The sequence below is a fragment of the Lissotriton vulgaris genome, chromosome 4_1, assembly GCF_964263255.1.
Source record: "Lissotriton vulgaris chromosome 4_1, aLisVul1.2, whole genome shotgun sequence".
Lineage (NCBI taxonomy): Eukaryota > Metazoa > Chordata > Amphibia > Caudata > Salamandridae > Lissotriton > Lissotriton vulgaris.
The window spans coordinates 1,605,371,662-1,605,387,237 of record NC_141691.1 but is presented as its reverse complement, the minus strand read 5'-3'; the positions used below and the strand labels follow the sequence as shown (position 1 = coordinate 1,605,387,237).

Below are 15,576 nucleotides of genomic sequence, written 5' to 3'. Positions count from 1 at the left end.
CCCTCTGCTCCGGCGCCACAAGGTGCATTTCCGCTGGCTCCGGCCCCGGCGCTTCCCTTGACTCCGGCCCAGTGCCGCCACAGGCGCAGCACTGGGTGCTGTTTATCCCGCCCCTGCCCCGGTTCACGGACTATTTTGTTCCGGCCTGGGATCCGCATTGGGATGCGGCTCTGGCGCGGCCCCGGCCGACGCCACTTGCCCCCTCTCCTTCTACTCCGGAGTCTGACTGGGACGGTTCCGAAGACCCCCCCTTGCGCGGCAATGTGACTCCGAGCAGGATTGGGTGGATGACCTACAAGATGCGGGTGAACTTTGTGTCTTCTGACCCGGGGTTTGTCTCCCCTCCGCCTACTATGGAGAAGGATGCTTCCTACACTATGGTGCTGCGTCGGTTCTCGACCTCCCTACAGTGGCCCTTAAGACCAACTTCCTTACAGAGGCACTCCAGACTGCGTCTACTTAGTTGGTACCGCTGCTCCCTTTCAATGAGGCCCGAAGTTCTCTTGGGCACTTGGTTGCGGCCGGCCTCGGGGACACTGGTGGATAAGAACACCGCTCTGCGTCGTCGCCCGGCGCCTGGTGATCCTGCCTTCTTGACCACTCACCCCACGCCTGATAGCCTGGTCACTTGGGCCTCGACGTCGCAGAGTGCCTTTCCCACGGTCATCGGCTGGACCAATATGGCAAGAGGTTGTTCTCCTCTGCCAGCTTAGGATTGCGGTCGGTTAACACCGCCTGCTTATTGGGCTGCTACTTCCACGCAGTGTGGGAATCGGTAGCCGAGGTCTTGCCTCAGTGTTCTGAGGAGGTCCAGGCTGTCCTTTCCCGAGCGGTTACGGAGGGCAAGGATGTGGCGAAGTTTGCCATCAGGTGTGGTCTGGACACCACTATGCCTGTGCAGAACTAGCCCCAGCGCGGACGTGGCTTCCACAGGGGTGGGTCTGGTAACCAGCGAGCGGGTCAGCCCACCACCACCTTGCTGCTTCCACCTCTAAGCCTTCAGAATCTGAGCTTCAGGGAGGACCCCACGCCGGTGGGTGCTAGGAACCAACACCACCTCCACCACTGGCGCGAAATTACCTTGGACAAGTAGGTGCTGCAGTTACTCGCTCCCCTTTTCTGTCATCCCCTCCAGCCATGCCACCTCGGTACCAACGGCAGTAGGGGGATCATTTGGCTCTTCTCCGTCGGGAAGTCACGGCCCTCCTAGCCAAGGGGGCCATCGAGTGCGTTCCCGGTCAGAAAGTAGGGAGTGGGTGTTATTCCTACTACTTCCTGGTCCCCAAGAAGGACAAGCAGGGCCTGTGCCCCATCTTGGACCTCCGGGACGTCAATCGCTTCCTTCGGTAGGAGAAGTTCAAGATGTTTACCCTAGCTCAGGGCTTGGCTGCCCTCGACCCTGGAGACTGGATGGTAGCGTTGGACTAGCAGGACGCTTATTTTCACATTCCCGTCCTGTCTGCGTTAACTGCTGTTCACGGTAGGCCATTAGCATTTTCAGTTTGCCGTGCTCCCCTTAGGCCTTACCAGCGCTTCTCGGATGTTTACGAAGGTGATGGCGGTGGTCGCAGCTCATCTGCGCAGGTCAGGGGTGTCAGTCTTCCCCGACCTTGATGACTGGCTGTTAAAGGCGGGCTCACCCCAGGCAGTCGTCGCCCACCTCCAGACTACAGCCGATCTTCTGCATTTTCTGGGGTTCTCCATTAACGTGCTTAATTCGCACCTGAGTCCCTCTCAGAAGCTCCCTTTCATCGGAGCAGTTCTAGATTCAACGCTGTTTCGGGTTTATCCTCCCGAGCAGCGAGTCTGGGATATTCAGGCTATAATTCCTCTCCTTCAGCCTCTATCCCGGTTTTCAGTCAGGATGACTCCCCGCTTCTGGACCTGATGGCCTCCTGCATCCCGCTGGTGACACATGCAAGGTGGCATATGCAGGCTCTGCAGTGGGACCTGGAGTTTCAGTGGGCACAGCATCAGGGCAACCTGTCCGATCACGTCCAGACCTCGGAGGACGCTGCACGAGAGTTGCAGTGGTGGCTCACGAATCACGATGGGTCAGTGGCAGATCCCTCTCCCTTCCCCAACTGGAACACTCAGTGGTGACGGATGTGTCCCTCCTGGAATGGGGAGGCCACATGGGAGAGACTGAGATTAGAGGCCTCTGGTCTCCGTCGGAGTCCAGGCTCCATATCAATCTAACGGGCGATCCGGCTTGCACTGAAGGCATTCCTTCCTTCTGTCCGGGGAAGTGTGGTGCAGGTGTTCACGGACAACACCACTGTCATGTGGTATTGCAACTAGCAGGGCGGGGTGGGGTCCTGGACCCTTTGTCAGGAGGCTCTGCACCTCTGGACGTTGGCTGGAACGTCAAGGTATTACCTTGGTGATACAACACTTGGTAGGTTCTCTGAACACCACGGCTGACTAAGTTAGCCACTGGTGCTTGATGGATCACGAATGGCGTCTGAACTCGGACGTGGCGCAAGGTCTCTTTCTGCAATGGGCAGAGGCTTGGTTAGATCTATTCACCACCGAAGATAACATGCAATGTCATCCGTTCTGCATGTTGGAATTTCCAAGGAGGCACTCGCTTGGAGATGCTTTTCGTCGTGAGTGGAGCTGTGGTCTGTTGTATGCCTTTCCGCCTATACCACTTCTGCCCAGAGTGCCGAAGATGATCAGGCGTGACCGGGCCCATGTGATTCTTGTGGCTCCGGACTGGGCTTGAAGAGTTTGGTATCTCGAGCTACTCAGTATGAGCATCAATCCCCGATCCGTCTGCCTCTTCGGGAGGATCTTCTTTCGCAGTAGCAGGGGGCGGTCCTCCACTTGAACCTGTCCAGTCTCCATCTCCGTGCTTGGAGATTGCGCTGCGACAGTTGACACCTTTCGATCTTCCTCGCGAAGTCTGTGATGTCATTCTGGCAGCCAGGCGTCCTTCCACCAAACCGGTATACACCGGTCGGTGGAGCAGATTTGTGGCATGGTGCACAGCAAAGACTGTGGATCCCCCTTTCTGCCCCTCTTTCTGAGGTTCTTCTGTTCCTTCTCTCCTTGGCCCAGCAGGGCTCTGCTCTGGGCACTAGCAAAGGTTATCTTTCGGCCATCTCTACCTTTCTACGGCTTCCAGATCAGCCGTCTCTTTTTAAGTCCCCGGTTGTTAACCGTTTCCTTAAAGGCATTACGCACAAGTTTCCACCCGTGCCCTTTATAATGCGTCAGTGGGACTTGAACCTTGTCTTGACTTTTCTGATGCGTGCTCCCTTCGAGCCCCTTCATAACTGTCCCTTGTGTCTTCTCACTCTAAAGACAGCTTTCCTGGTTGTTAGTTCTGGTTTCTTGTGTATGAATTGTAGTGGGGCCCACCACTCGCACCTCATGGTTGTTGCAGCTGTTCTGTTTTCTTTCTTTCTTTGGAACCAGCAATATTTCCTGGTAACCAGACCACTATTGTTTGTCTCCTCATCAAGTGTCCACATCCTAAGTGTTCTCTTAACCTTTTGAAACGGACTACACATCTTAACTTTATTACTCTTCAATGCTATACAACACGCAGTTGACCAGGTGATGCAAGGCGTCACAAGCATTCTCTAGTCTGAAGTACATAACCTTGAGTTGGTAGAGGCTCTCTGAAGGGCAGAATACAGTCTGCTCCATGGTACCAGATGCAAGGGCAATCTGTCAGCCATTGGTCAAATCAGATGTATGGACTTAGAGCAGCTTGTTGGCACCTATGTGGGATGAGGCCTTTGTCTTTGTGTCTCAATTAAAAGCCCAAAAGCCCATGCAAAAACAAAGGTCCATCAGAGGACCGTCAATCCCTGTTTGGGTACACAAGCAATAAGGCTGGCTCATGGGATAGGAGCCCTGTCGGTCTCTCGAAGGCCCAGCATCTTGGTTGCTTCTGCCTTCTGGAATTTGGCATACCATCTTTCTTCTGGAACCACCATTGGTGGCCCCCTACAGCCGGTATTTGCCCGTCACCCGTGGCCAAGGCCAGAAACCTCTGCTTTCTCATGGATAAAGATCTGACCTGTGTGCCCCAAATTAATCAAGTGGTCTCAACGTGTTTTTTCACACTCGATACTGCGCAAAATTCTTCCATTCATCCCGTTCTCCCTCCGGGAAACGGTGGTTGGCGCCCTTATTCTATCAAGGATAGATTACTGTAATGCTCTTTATTTGGGCGCTGGAGTGAAACAGCTGAATAAGCTTGTCACTCCAAAATGCTGCAGCTAGAGTCGTCTTTGGTCTACCTAAGCACCATTCCACTTCGGCCAGTATTAAACAACTACATTGGCTAACAGTGAAACGACGGGTGGAATTCAAAGCCCAGTGCACAAAGCACTCTATGGAGGCGGGGCGGAAGACGTGGAACAATTGTTTTCCCAGTACATTCCTTCACGTTGCTTAAGGTCCTCGGACAGTGGGTTGGTACCCCCCCCCCCCCCCCCCCCCCAAGATGAAACGGGTCAGGTGGGGGCGAAACGCTTTTTATTCCTGGCAGCCAAACTATGGAATTCTCTGCCCGTCGCTCTCAGATTACAGCCTTCTCGGTCCATCTTTAGGAAAGCTATCAAACCCAGGGCTTTTTTCATAATGCTAATGACGGTGCATTTTCCAGATCACCCTATTCAGCGCCAAAACGCCTCGGCATAAGTGCCCTCTACAAGTACCCTCAGTCAGTCAGTTCTGCCTTGATTCACTCCTGGACCCCAACCCAAAATCCTATGGAGCTTGCTTTTTATTGGTAAGCTGTCCCACGCTGCCTCTGCCATGGACACAGACTTGCGCTAACCAAATATTGAACGAAAAAGAGGTGTTTAACCTTTCTAATACCTCTCTACACCCATTCTGCTTCTCGGACGTTAGATCAGGTGCAAGGCGTACCCCATGTACTGAACCATCTTTTCATCACTAAGCACGAGGTCTGGGAAGGGGACAGTCTCTTCCTCATTCTCTTCTGCTAGGGCTAGATTGCTGATTGTAAGGTCTAAGTTAAGGTAAGGCTTCAGTCAGTTCAAATGAACAACCAAGAGGGTTGCCAAGTGGCACCTGTATCACCCACTTAGCTGACAGTTTTGCTGGTCTCCCTCGTAATGGAAGCTCCATTTTCTTCTTGAAAGCTCAAGGACCAACTGGTTTCTGTACCAATACCTCCTGGTTCTTGTTTAGTGGTGCCTTCTTGATGTAAACACTCATCTTTTGATGAGCTTGAGGGGTTTTCTTCACTGTGTTCATTAACTGAGCCATCTGCTTGCTAAGTCTGAGGACTCAGTTCTTAACATCAAGGGTAGGGGGTACGCTCCAAGCCCCCTCAAGTTTGTGAAACATGGGCAGGATGAATAAACATAATTCAAATAGGATAAACCCCCACCCCTTCCTGTGCATTCCCCTAGTAGGTGAACAAAAGAGACGGTACCACTTCCTGTTAAGTATCTCTGGTATAGGTCCCTTCATGCTTTTGAAGGTCTTTGAAAGCATTTCACCATCCCAATGGTCTGTTAGTGGTGTTAGGTAGAGAAGAGGTAGTCATTCCTGATTGCCCGCACATTGCCCTTATCGATGTGAAATAAAATTTTGTCTGTTGGATATAACCTTCCTAGGAAATTCGATCCTGGATGACATCAGAGGGGGGCACGGGCACTACCTTGGCACTAGTGCTCCTCAGTAGTGCTGCCTTGAGCTACCTGGTGGCATGATCCCCATCATCACCGTATATTTGTTGCCTGAGGCAGAGTACTAGTACGGGCACCAGTAGTGTCTTGGTTGGACCTCCATGCTTGCCACTCGCATAACAAGCTGGGTAAAGTTCTGCAGAACCTTTCTACATCTTGGCTGCCATATGGTCTGGAGAACAAAGACTCTAATCTTGGTGTTGATAGTGTTCATCCAGTCTTGCTCCATGGGCTAGCGACAACTGGTAGTTCCTTTCTACCTGGGAGTCCTCTTTATTTATTTTCGGATTTGTAGAACACATTAACCAACCAAAGGTACCTTGGTGCTATTGGCCTCTTAATTGCAGAGTTCAGGTTCTACTGCTTAACTATTCAGAAACACATCCTCCAAGACCACGCTGTCTTTCATTCTTTCTGGTTTCAGTCTGTTCCAGGAAGCCCTTAAGTTAGCCCACTAAAGTAGAGCACTCATTGTGGCTTGCAGGACACCAACTAGTAAATTCCTCCAGCCGCTACCTGCTCTGGGATTGACCCAGACTAATCTTCTGCCTGCTTCTTGGGCCTCATCCTCCCCCTCCTTCTGGAGCAGGGGCCAATGGGCATAGTGGAAGATTTTAGAATCACTTTGAACGAGGCATACCTAAGCTCTGATCTCGTGCACCCATGTTTAGAACTTGTATTTATTCAATTAATGATTTGCACTCTATATTCCAAACTTGTTTTGTTGAGAAGTCCTGTGAAAATCTCAACAATTAATCAGACTGGTGCAAGTATCTCCATTGTCAGTTATTTCGCTCAATGCATTTCAGGCTACTACTACCTTCAGGAGCTGACTAGCAATGTTTCTTTTCAAAGAATAAATATACAAATTTAAGTTAAACTGCATTGAGTCACTTAATCACTGGAATTACTACGATTTTCACACCTTCCTCAGTTCAAACCGGATCTTTGCCTGCAGCAAGGCTAAACATAAAAGAATGCCATCCCCTAATAATGTGGTTTATTTAAGTTAATTGCCCCCTTTATATTACTTGGTGCTCATGCCCTTGTTGAGCAGAATTCCCCTTGCATTTTAGTTTTTCTTAGATGTCCCATATGAAGTGAGCATACAGGGGTACATCTGTAAGAGTATGCAGGAGCCTTGTTTTAGCTTAGCTAAAGCCACCACAAGATATAAAATCAGCAGCCTAAGGTGCACGCATTCTTAATGAGCTAGTAACCATAATTATGCTGTGTAGACTACCTAAGGGGTATCTTTTTTTTTTTCTCTCAAAAATAGACGTTTGTGTTTTGCTTTGGTAATATGGAGGAGCGTGTTAACAGTCCCACTCACATCTTTGCTCTTGCCCTTAGAGTCCTGTAAATGTTTAAATTCGGAATTGTTCACAGCTATTTGTCCCTAAAGCCGTCAAATGTCTTCTCTCCAAAAAGCTTAAGTTTAGCCATGCTTCATTCAAAGCATCTTCTTAAGTAGTCTGGTTTCCTTCCTAACTTGTAAGTGCATTAAATATTTTGATCTTGTTTTAGTCTTACGTCATCCAATACAGTATTTTTGGTGTTCAAAGTGTTTTGAAGCGCACATGGTTTGCGGTGGATTTTGCGGTAGTTTTCTCTAGGCTCTGAAAGTATATTATAGTATCATCAAAACCACATATTTATGCCTCACACATCACTTAATGAAGTTGCACCGTCCCATCTTTGAAGCTAACCTGATGCTAGATCGATAGTGTGTTCTCTCCCCCCCCCCCCCCTCCTCCGCCCCACCCCCCCAAAAAAAACACTGGTGAAAAAAGTATGAAGTAACCCTTGGATAAAATATTTGTTGCAACATAGCTCCCTAAAGCAAATGAGATACACTTCTGATATTTTTATGTTCTACTGAATATAAAATTTATAGACCCAACTTTCATAGATGATGGATAGGGAGAGCCGGTAAAGGAGGAATTTATTACAAAAGAACAATCACACACACACCATTAAATGCATTTCCTCTAAGTAAGAGTTGCTTAAATGACGAGAAGAGCATAGTCCCTAGTATGTAGCCTGCTCCTCCCCACATCTACACAGCCGAACAGATCGATCTATTCTGAGCTTGCCATATGCCACTTTGGATGTACCTCTCCAGTGCCTACCACTCCAAAAGGCAAAGTCCTCTTCTGTCAATGGCCCACTCCCTTAGCTTCCACCTCTTTCAAAAGGTTCCTCCTTGCAATCTATTTCACTCATGTGAAATACTCCACTTTTCCAGACCAGTTTGACATCTTCAACCTTAATGTCTTGCCGTTATGTAGCTACCCCTACGGTGTTCGTACTTCATACCCTCTGTGGGGGCCCTGTGTCTGTTCCTCATCTTTTAACCATGGGCTCTTATTTTTCTTAAGTGACAACTGAAACTCAGTTTGCCAAAGAAATGGTTAAGTTTGTTAAAGGTCACACATCTTTTATCAATGCTCCCTTCAATTGATGCATGTACTTCAGTAGGGGAATTTCTTCAGGGTAAACTCTGGGCTGCCCATGTTAATTTCAGCCATGACTCCTCTTTCACTACTATGTGGTATTTGAGCTCCATATTGGCACACCCCAGGAGACGGAGAAAGTCTCCACAGCCTCTACAGAATAATTTTGGAGCTGCTGAATGTTGTCAGTCGGGATATGCACAGTATGTGAATCTGGAAGACGACTATCCTGCAAAACTACTGTTAAATGTCAGTAACTAGTTTCTTTCACCCTCTGCAAATCATGCAAAGTCACCAGGGCAGTGAAGCATGTACTTTCCTCACTTACCACCTTCGTCACACCAAAGTGGTTCTTGGACATCCTTATCTTGACCAGTTACCTTACACTGGAATCTCAACTTCTGTCTCAGAGAAACCGAAGTTATCACTCCCTCGTCAAATCCAGAGTTGATCATTAGTCCACCAGACTGAATTGCTGATTAGTGCTTCCTTTCACCTGCACAGTAGACCCTGCTCCACATGCTTTACGGATGTTGATGAGCTCTTATCGTTAGCTAATGTGTCTCTCTTGGAGTGCGTGCATTATTAAGGACCCGTCTTTTTACGTAACGTGATTGACTTCTACTTCCAATATTTAAAGTGCATTATCATTGCTACATGTATACTTTCACCAGCTTTCCTGGGAACTATGATCTCCACGTTATGGGCACTTTTAAACGCTATTTTCCAAAACACTTAATACTCCACTATTCTTCACTTTCAAGATTAGATCAGGCTATGATCATGTTGAGATGCTGGCTTGGTACAGAAGTTTAGTTTGCCAATTCAGTAATAGTGGAGAGTATACTGCTCAGGATGACTTTCCTGCAGGGCTGTGTCCTATATAACTCATTACTTTACAAATGAGGCTTCTGCAGTGTAGGCATTTTTAGGTCGAACCTAGAGCCATCATGCATGGGAAACGCCCAACACATCGGGGTCAAAACATCGCACCGCGACTTTGACATCGCATGCTCGTTCACATCGCATGCTATTACTACGACCGCGCGAGGCCATTAACATCGCATGCGATGTAAGGTGGCTACAGAAACAGGCTTTTCCGAAAGAAAATTCAATGGATTTATTCAAAAGGCAGAGTGTCACGCAAAACAAATGCAAACAGTTGTCTTTTAAACGGGCGCAAAACAAATGCAGAAACTGGCTTGTCCAACAGAAATTTATTGGATTCAATTAAAATGCTATGTTAAAATGGCAATATTAATGGTGGATGGGTGGATGGATGGATGGATGGGTGGATGGATGGATGGATGGATGGGTGGATGGATGGATGGATGGGTGGATGGATGGGTGGATGGATGGATGGATGGATGGATGGATGGATGGATGGATGGGTGGGTGGGTGGGTGGGTGGATGGGTGTTTGGGAGCATGGATGGGTGCTGGCGGATGGTTGCATGGATGGGTGCTGGCGGATGGATGCATGGGTGGGTGCTGGGGGATGGATGGAAGGATCGGTGTATGGGTGGATGCATGGATGGATGGGTGTATGGATGGGTGGATGCATGGGTGGATGGGTGGATGCATGGGTGGATGGGTGGATGCATGGGTGGGTGCTGGCGGATGGATGCACGGGTGGGTGCTGGAGGATGGGTGGATGGATGGGTGTATGGATGCATGGATGGGTGCTGATGTATGGATGGATGCATGGATGGGTGCTGGTGGATGGGTGCTGGTGGATGGGTGCTGGTGGATGGGTGCTGGTGGATGGGTGCTGGTGGATGGGTGCTGGTGGATGGGTGCTGGTGGATGGTTGGTGGTGGATGGGTGGTGGTGGATGGGTGGTGGGTGGATGAATGCATGGATGGGTGCTGGCGGATGGATGGTGGGTGGATGGTGGATGGATGCATGGGTGGGTGCTGGCGGGTGGATGGTGGATGGATGCATGGGTGGGTGCTGGCGGATGGTGGGTGGATGGTGGGTGGATGGATGCATGGATGGATGGATGGATGGATGGGTGGATGGATGCATGGATGGGTGCTGGCAGATGGATGGGTGGATGGATGCATGCATGGGTGGGTGCTGGGGGATGGGTGGATGGATGGATTCATGGATGGATGAATGGGGTGGGTGGATGGATGGATGCATGGGTGGGTGCTGGGGGATGCATGGATGGATGCATGGATGGGTGCTGGGTGGGTGGGTGGATGGATGGATGAATGGATGATGGCGGACTGTATGGTGGGTGGATGCATGGACACCTGACAAATGGAGGGGGGTGTATGAATGGACAGATGGATGGATGGATGAATGGATGAATGAATGAATGAATGAATGCTCAGCCTGGCAGATGGGGACGGGGGAGGGGGAGCAGGCATATGGGGTGTGAGCGTGGATGCATGGCCATACAACATGCATTGAGAAATACCCTTGACATATGAAAAAAATAAGCCACATACAAAAACACACGTCCTGTTTTTGGAACCATTTCCAATATTTATTTAACCCTTAGTTTATTTTCCCCTTTCCCCTAAATCCTTAATGTTTTTCGGGTGGTGCTAATACTAAGTCCAAGGTTTCTTCAATTCTCGTAAGTTTCTGTTTTATGGTTGAAACATAAGCCTGTCCTCCCAATTTGCAAATGTCTTTAGTGTTTGGCCTTTCTTTGTCTCATTAACCTGCAACTGTATTTGCACTTTATTCAGAAGGCCGCTGTGATGACACTCGGAAAGCCTGATGTGATTACATTATGCACTTTATCCGGCCCTGACTGGGCTCACTTGAGAAAGTTAGGTTAAACATGCCAGTAAATTGATGCCTCCACACATGGGAATGACTGACAAAGAACACTACACTGTGCATGCTGCCAATCTCTATTTTGGGAAGCTACACTTTCCAGACTAGATTTACTAAATGTTTGGTCTCCTGCAACGGGATGAAATGGGGATCAAACATCACTCACAGGCAAATTTTTGTTCGCATAGAACTGCTTTGCCTCCTCCCCCCTTAATATGTTATGCCAAAGGCCATTCTGGGACGGGCAGCGCAAAAACAATAGGTTTTTGGCCAAAGCCAGATGTAATAGTATGTGATTTGGTTTTACATGTAACTTATGTGCTATACCCTCGAGCACACATCTTACATGTTTGACTCCTGTACTGTCGTTTACAAGTAAAAATGAATATTTGTACGGGGGTGGGGGGCTCCTAGAGTAAACACCCTATGCCAGAAAATGCTGGCTTGCTTTAGCGACACAGTTCAAGGTGAGCAACACGCATATTATCAACCATTTTTTGTCTGAGCATCACCATGTTTTCGCCCTTCTCACAAGGCGAAACTCCAATTTTTCACACAACGCTCCATTGCATGAAGGATACACAGTGACTGTGGGACCCATCTCAACAGCTGCGGTGGTGGTGGGTTCTATTTGGATTGAGTTTAAAGATGAACACAGTGCGAATAGACAGTATGCGGCCATGACTGAATTAGAAGGCGTTCAATTGACTAAAGCAGCAGCTTAAACTGCGTTTTATTATTTGACTTGACCACATTGCAACCAAATGCATGCAATTTAGTGTCATTTTTTACACAGACCCAATTCTGATGCGTAGATGATTCCTTCACCTGCACACAGTATTACGGTTTTTTGCAGACCTGTTATTCACTTCAGATAATTAAAATAAAATATCTCCTACTCCGCTTGCCATTTCCAGGTAAACGATGTGAAATGTTTTTTGTCACTTTCTGCAATGTAACTCTCATGGTTACAACAAGGGCATATTTATGTTTTTAACAGTTACTAAATGAATGAACTGTGTGTGTGTATGTATGTGTATATATATATATATATATATATATATATATATATATATATATTCAAATGTCTTCATAAATTTTAAATTTTTAAAGCTCTCGAAGATTTGGATTCATTACTATAAGAAAACGATGTCCTCAAACTTCAATAGGGGGCACAGTAGACCACAAACATAGCGCTATGTCGCGCGATGTAATCTCATTGATGTAACACGCGATCCAATTAAAAGGCCGCATTAGCGGCGCAACAACGTGCGATGTTTAAATTGCCGATGTCAACGCCGTTGCGATTTAAAAGCTGCGATGTAAATGCATTTGATATCTATATCCGTGATATCGCGTCATACAACCTGCATGCATGCACTGCTCCGTGAAAATTAGTGTGGGAAATAGCCCTTCCCACTCCCGCCCATGTTTGCCATTGGCTTGTCATTGTCTGTCCTATATGCTGGCATCTGATTCGTCAATAGGCTTGTTAATCCCTCCTTGTTACCTCCTCTTCTTCATTTGTCACCTTCCATGGCGACTGGCTCCTTTACTTTCGTTGTTACAGGGTAGTGTTATTTCCACTGCAAGCACTATTTTCTTTAATGAGGTTCTACTGCAGCCACAGCATCCTTTGGTGCCTTCTTTACTCCCCTCTCCCTCCAGTTGTCCATGGCCTAACACACCCGCTCTCTTGTTGTCCGTACGTTTTCCGCCCCTCCACTGTCCTCCCGTTGTCCGTGCCTTCTCCCCCCCTCCTCTGTCCTCCCGTTGTCCGTGCCTTCTCCCTTCCTCCCCGCCACTGTCCGCAATGCCTACCATTTGCAATGCAATAGGTCTTGCGTAAATGCGAGACCTATTGCATTGCAAATGCTTGTTACGATAGCACACGGGTATCCTCCATTGGCAACAGCAGCACGATTGCAAGTTCTGACATATGTTAGTTATCCACAAAGCTACACCTATATCAGGTTTTTTTTTTATCCGACTAGCTGACTGAAATTTGGATTTTTACTTTGAGATTACTGGTGCACCTTATATTGGATGGGGAGAACATTAGGCATGGGCTGGTACGACTGTTGGCTTCAACTTTAACTGGTCAGCCCCAGTTTCTTCCAGAATTGCCTAATGCCATTTCTTTGTCATAAATCTGAAATTAGAAGGCCGCACTGGCGTGCGAGACGTTTTTGCAGACCTCTAAATCGTCCCATTCATGACGCACTGATTTTTGCTTAAATTGGCAAAGAATTCGTTTTGGAGCCCGGTTCACATTTTATAGAATACACTACCACAGTGCATTCCATGTGGAATGAACCATTTTTCTTTCAATTTATGTGCCTCAAATCGAGAAACGTTGCTTCTCCTCAACTAAATCTTGTAAATTGATGTGTGCAACAAGTGCATTGCATCGACATGCCACCATATTTGTTTACTTCTGGCTTACATTGGCTTTAATTTCAGTGTTTTTCTTCTTTACAGAGCTGGGAGAATCCATTAACCTCTATCATTATGGTATCAAAGATGTGGCCACCGTTTTTTTCTATATGCTGGTCGCTATAATCATGCATGCAATTATTCAAGAGTACGTGCTAGATGTAAGTATATCTTACTTTAATTAAAAACACTATTCACAAGATCATCAGTTGTTTGAACATAAATGTTTCGGTTATTTGCTCTCAAGTTATACTCCCAGTTAACCTAAAAATGTAACTATTTAAAATTACTGATTTCCCCCCGCGCCCCCCCCCCCCGCCCCCCCCTGCTTGATTTGGTCTGTTTTGATGCACTTAGCAAAATGATTTCAGTTTGACATACGGACTACATTCGATTACCAGTAAATTTCGAATTACTGAATTACTGTATTCCCAACTTCACAATTTCTTTTTACGGTTTGTTTAAATGGAAAATAAATACAGATAACACAAGCTGGTGTCCCTTTTGTTGCCCTTTCAGAAAATTAACCGTCGTATGCACTTTTCCAAAACGAAACACAGCAAGTTCAATGAATCTGGTCAACTCAGTGCCTTCTATCTTTTCTCCTGTGCTTGGGGAGCCAGCATTATAGCGTCGGTGAGTATGCTTTTATTGGTAAATCTCTAACAGCTTGTTATACTAATCTGCTTTCAGAACTTGCAGATCTGTTAAATAAATTACCAATCTCCCATCTGGATAAGCATTACGCACGTTTATTAAGGCCATGCGCTTATTTGTGGTTTTGTATGTTTCTGAGCAATGGTGCTTGGTAAACACCTTGTGCTAATAAACCCACACTAATTCCAGCGTTTGATTTATTAATGCATGCACCCAGAGGGTAGCTTAGAGGTACCCCCTGAACTCTACTAGTCCTCTGGCGTGCTGGCTGACTGGTCTTCTCCAGCCTGTCCATATAGACTAGTTTTTGACCTCCTAGGTGGTGAGAGCCCCGCTTGCAGAGGTCAGGAACAATACTTGCTCTGGCAGGAGGTGTTTACGCCTCCTTCAGCAGGAAGGCTAGTAAATCAGCATATCAAGGCCATAGGCTTCAAAGTCTCTGCCAGCTTTGATTTGAGAGCCTGGCTTCCCCCAGACATGGAGGATGCCATACCCTGCTCTGAGGCCATTTGTCACCAGGGCAGGCAGGCGGGTAATTAGCTAGTCAGGAGCCGTGTTGCAGTGATAGGCTGAACACGCCACTAGGGTGGACAGCCTGAAGTGAACACAAAAGAATGCCACCATCTTGAGTGTGGTGAAATTAGGCACTCTGGGACAGGGTATTGCCCACTCCCCTCAGGAAGTGGTCATTGAGGGAGTGTAGTGACCCAGGGGTAAGTAGGACATTGGCTGCTACCCTTCATTCCCCTTAAAGCCCCTAAATTGAGTGTTTAATCTAATTTCCTGGTGTCCTGGCCATTTAGTCTGTTTTAGAAGAAAGAAGGTCAAAGAAGAGCCCTACGATGCGAGAACTGAGGACTTCATCTCCACTTGGTGCAAAACCCTTCTGTGCTGCTCGACCTCGACAATTGCACGGACCCTGCTCAACCAGAAAGTGCTGTCCCCTCCCAAAGCTGTAGAGTAGGAACCCCCAACTTCATCTTTCCAGCAATATCTCTCTTGGAGCAGAGGAGCAGGTCCCCTGCATCTGTAGGCACCAAAAAGCTGTGTTGTCTGCCATCGGACCCACCAAAGACGCAGCGCTACTGGAGAAGGTCTTCATGCTCCAGGAGGTTGGATCCCAGGGCCCGCCCAGCACCAAGACCCTGGGTATCCGAGCAGCTGCAGCAACCAACGCTTGTTGGTGGCAAATTTGGAATCCTAAACTAATTAGAAAAATGCACCTTGAGGAATTATTTCACACAATTACTCGTTTTTCATCAAGTCATATATATGTACAATGAATTGAAAGGAACATAAGAAACACGGTATCTCTTATTCAGATTTATATCACACTGTAAACAATGTTAAAGAATTACTACAAAAACAGGGCAACAGAAAACGCTACCACCTTCAATACATCTTTTTGTAGTGTATTACACCGTTGGTAAACTATGTATCAAGCATATGTATACATAAAAGGCTCCTGAAACATCAGTCAGCTGATTAGTCAATAATATGCACAATTCCTGTTGTTGGTGATTGAAAACCAAACGGTATAGGAGCGTCATTTGGAAT

At 47.3% G+C, this 15,576-nt stretch overlaps 1 protein-coding gene across 1 annotated transcript in view; it reads left to right on the top strand.

Moving 5' to 3' along the window:
- Positions 1-15,576, top strand: part of TRAM1 (translocation associated membrane protein 1) — a 188,198-nt gene that overhangs the window by 56,419 nt on the left and 116,203 nt on the right. The window contains exons 3-4 of the mRNA XM_086965860.1: positions 13,408-13,523; positions 13,882-13,998. Of these exons, the coding sequence (XP_086821986.1) occupies positions 13,408-13,523; positions 13,882-13,998 (233 nt within the window). The remainder of the gene's footprint in view (positions 1-13,407; positions 13,524-13,881; positions 13,999-15,576) is intronic.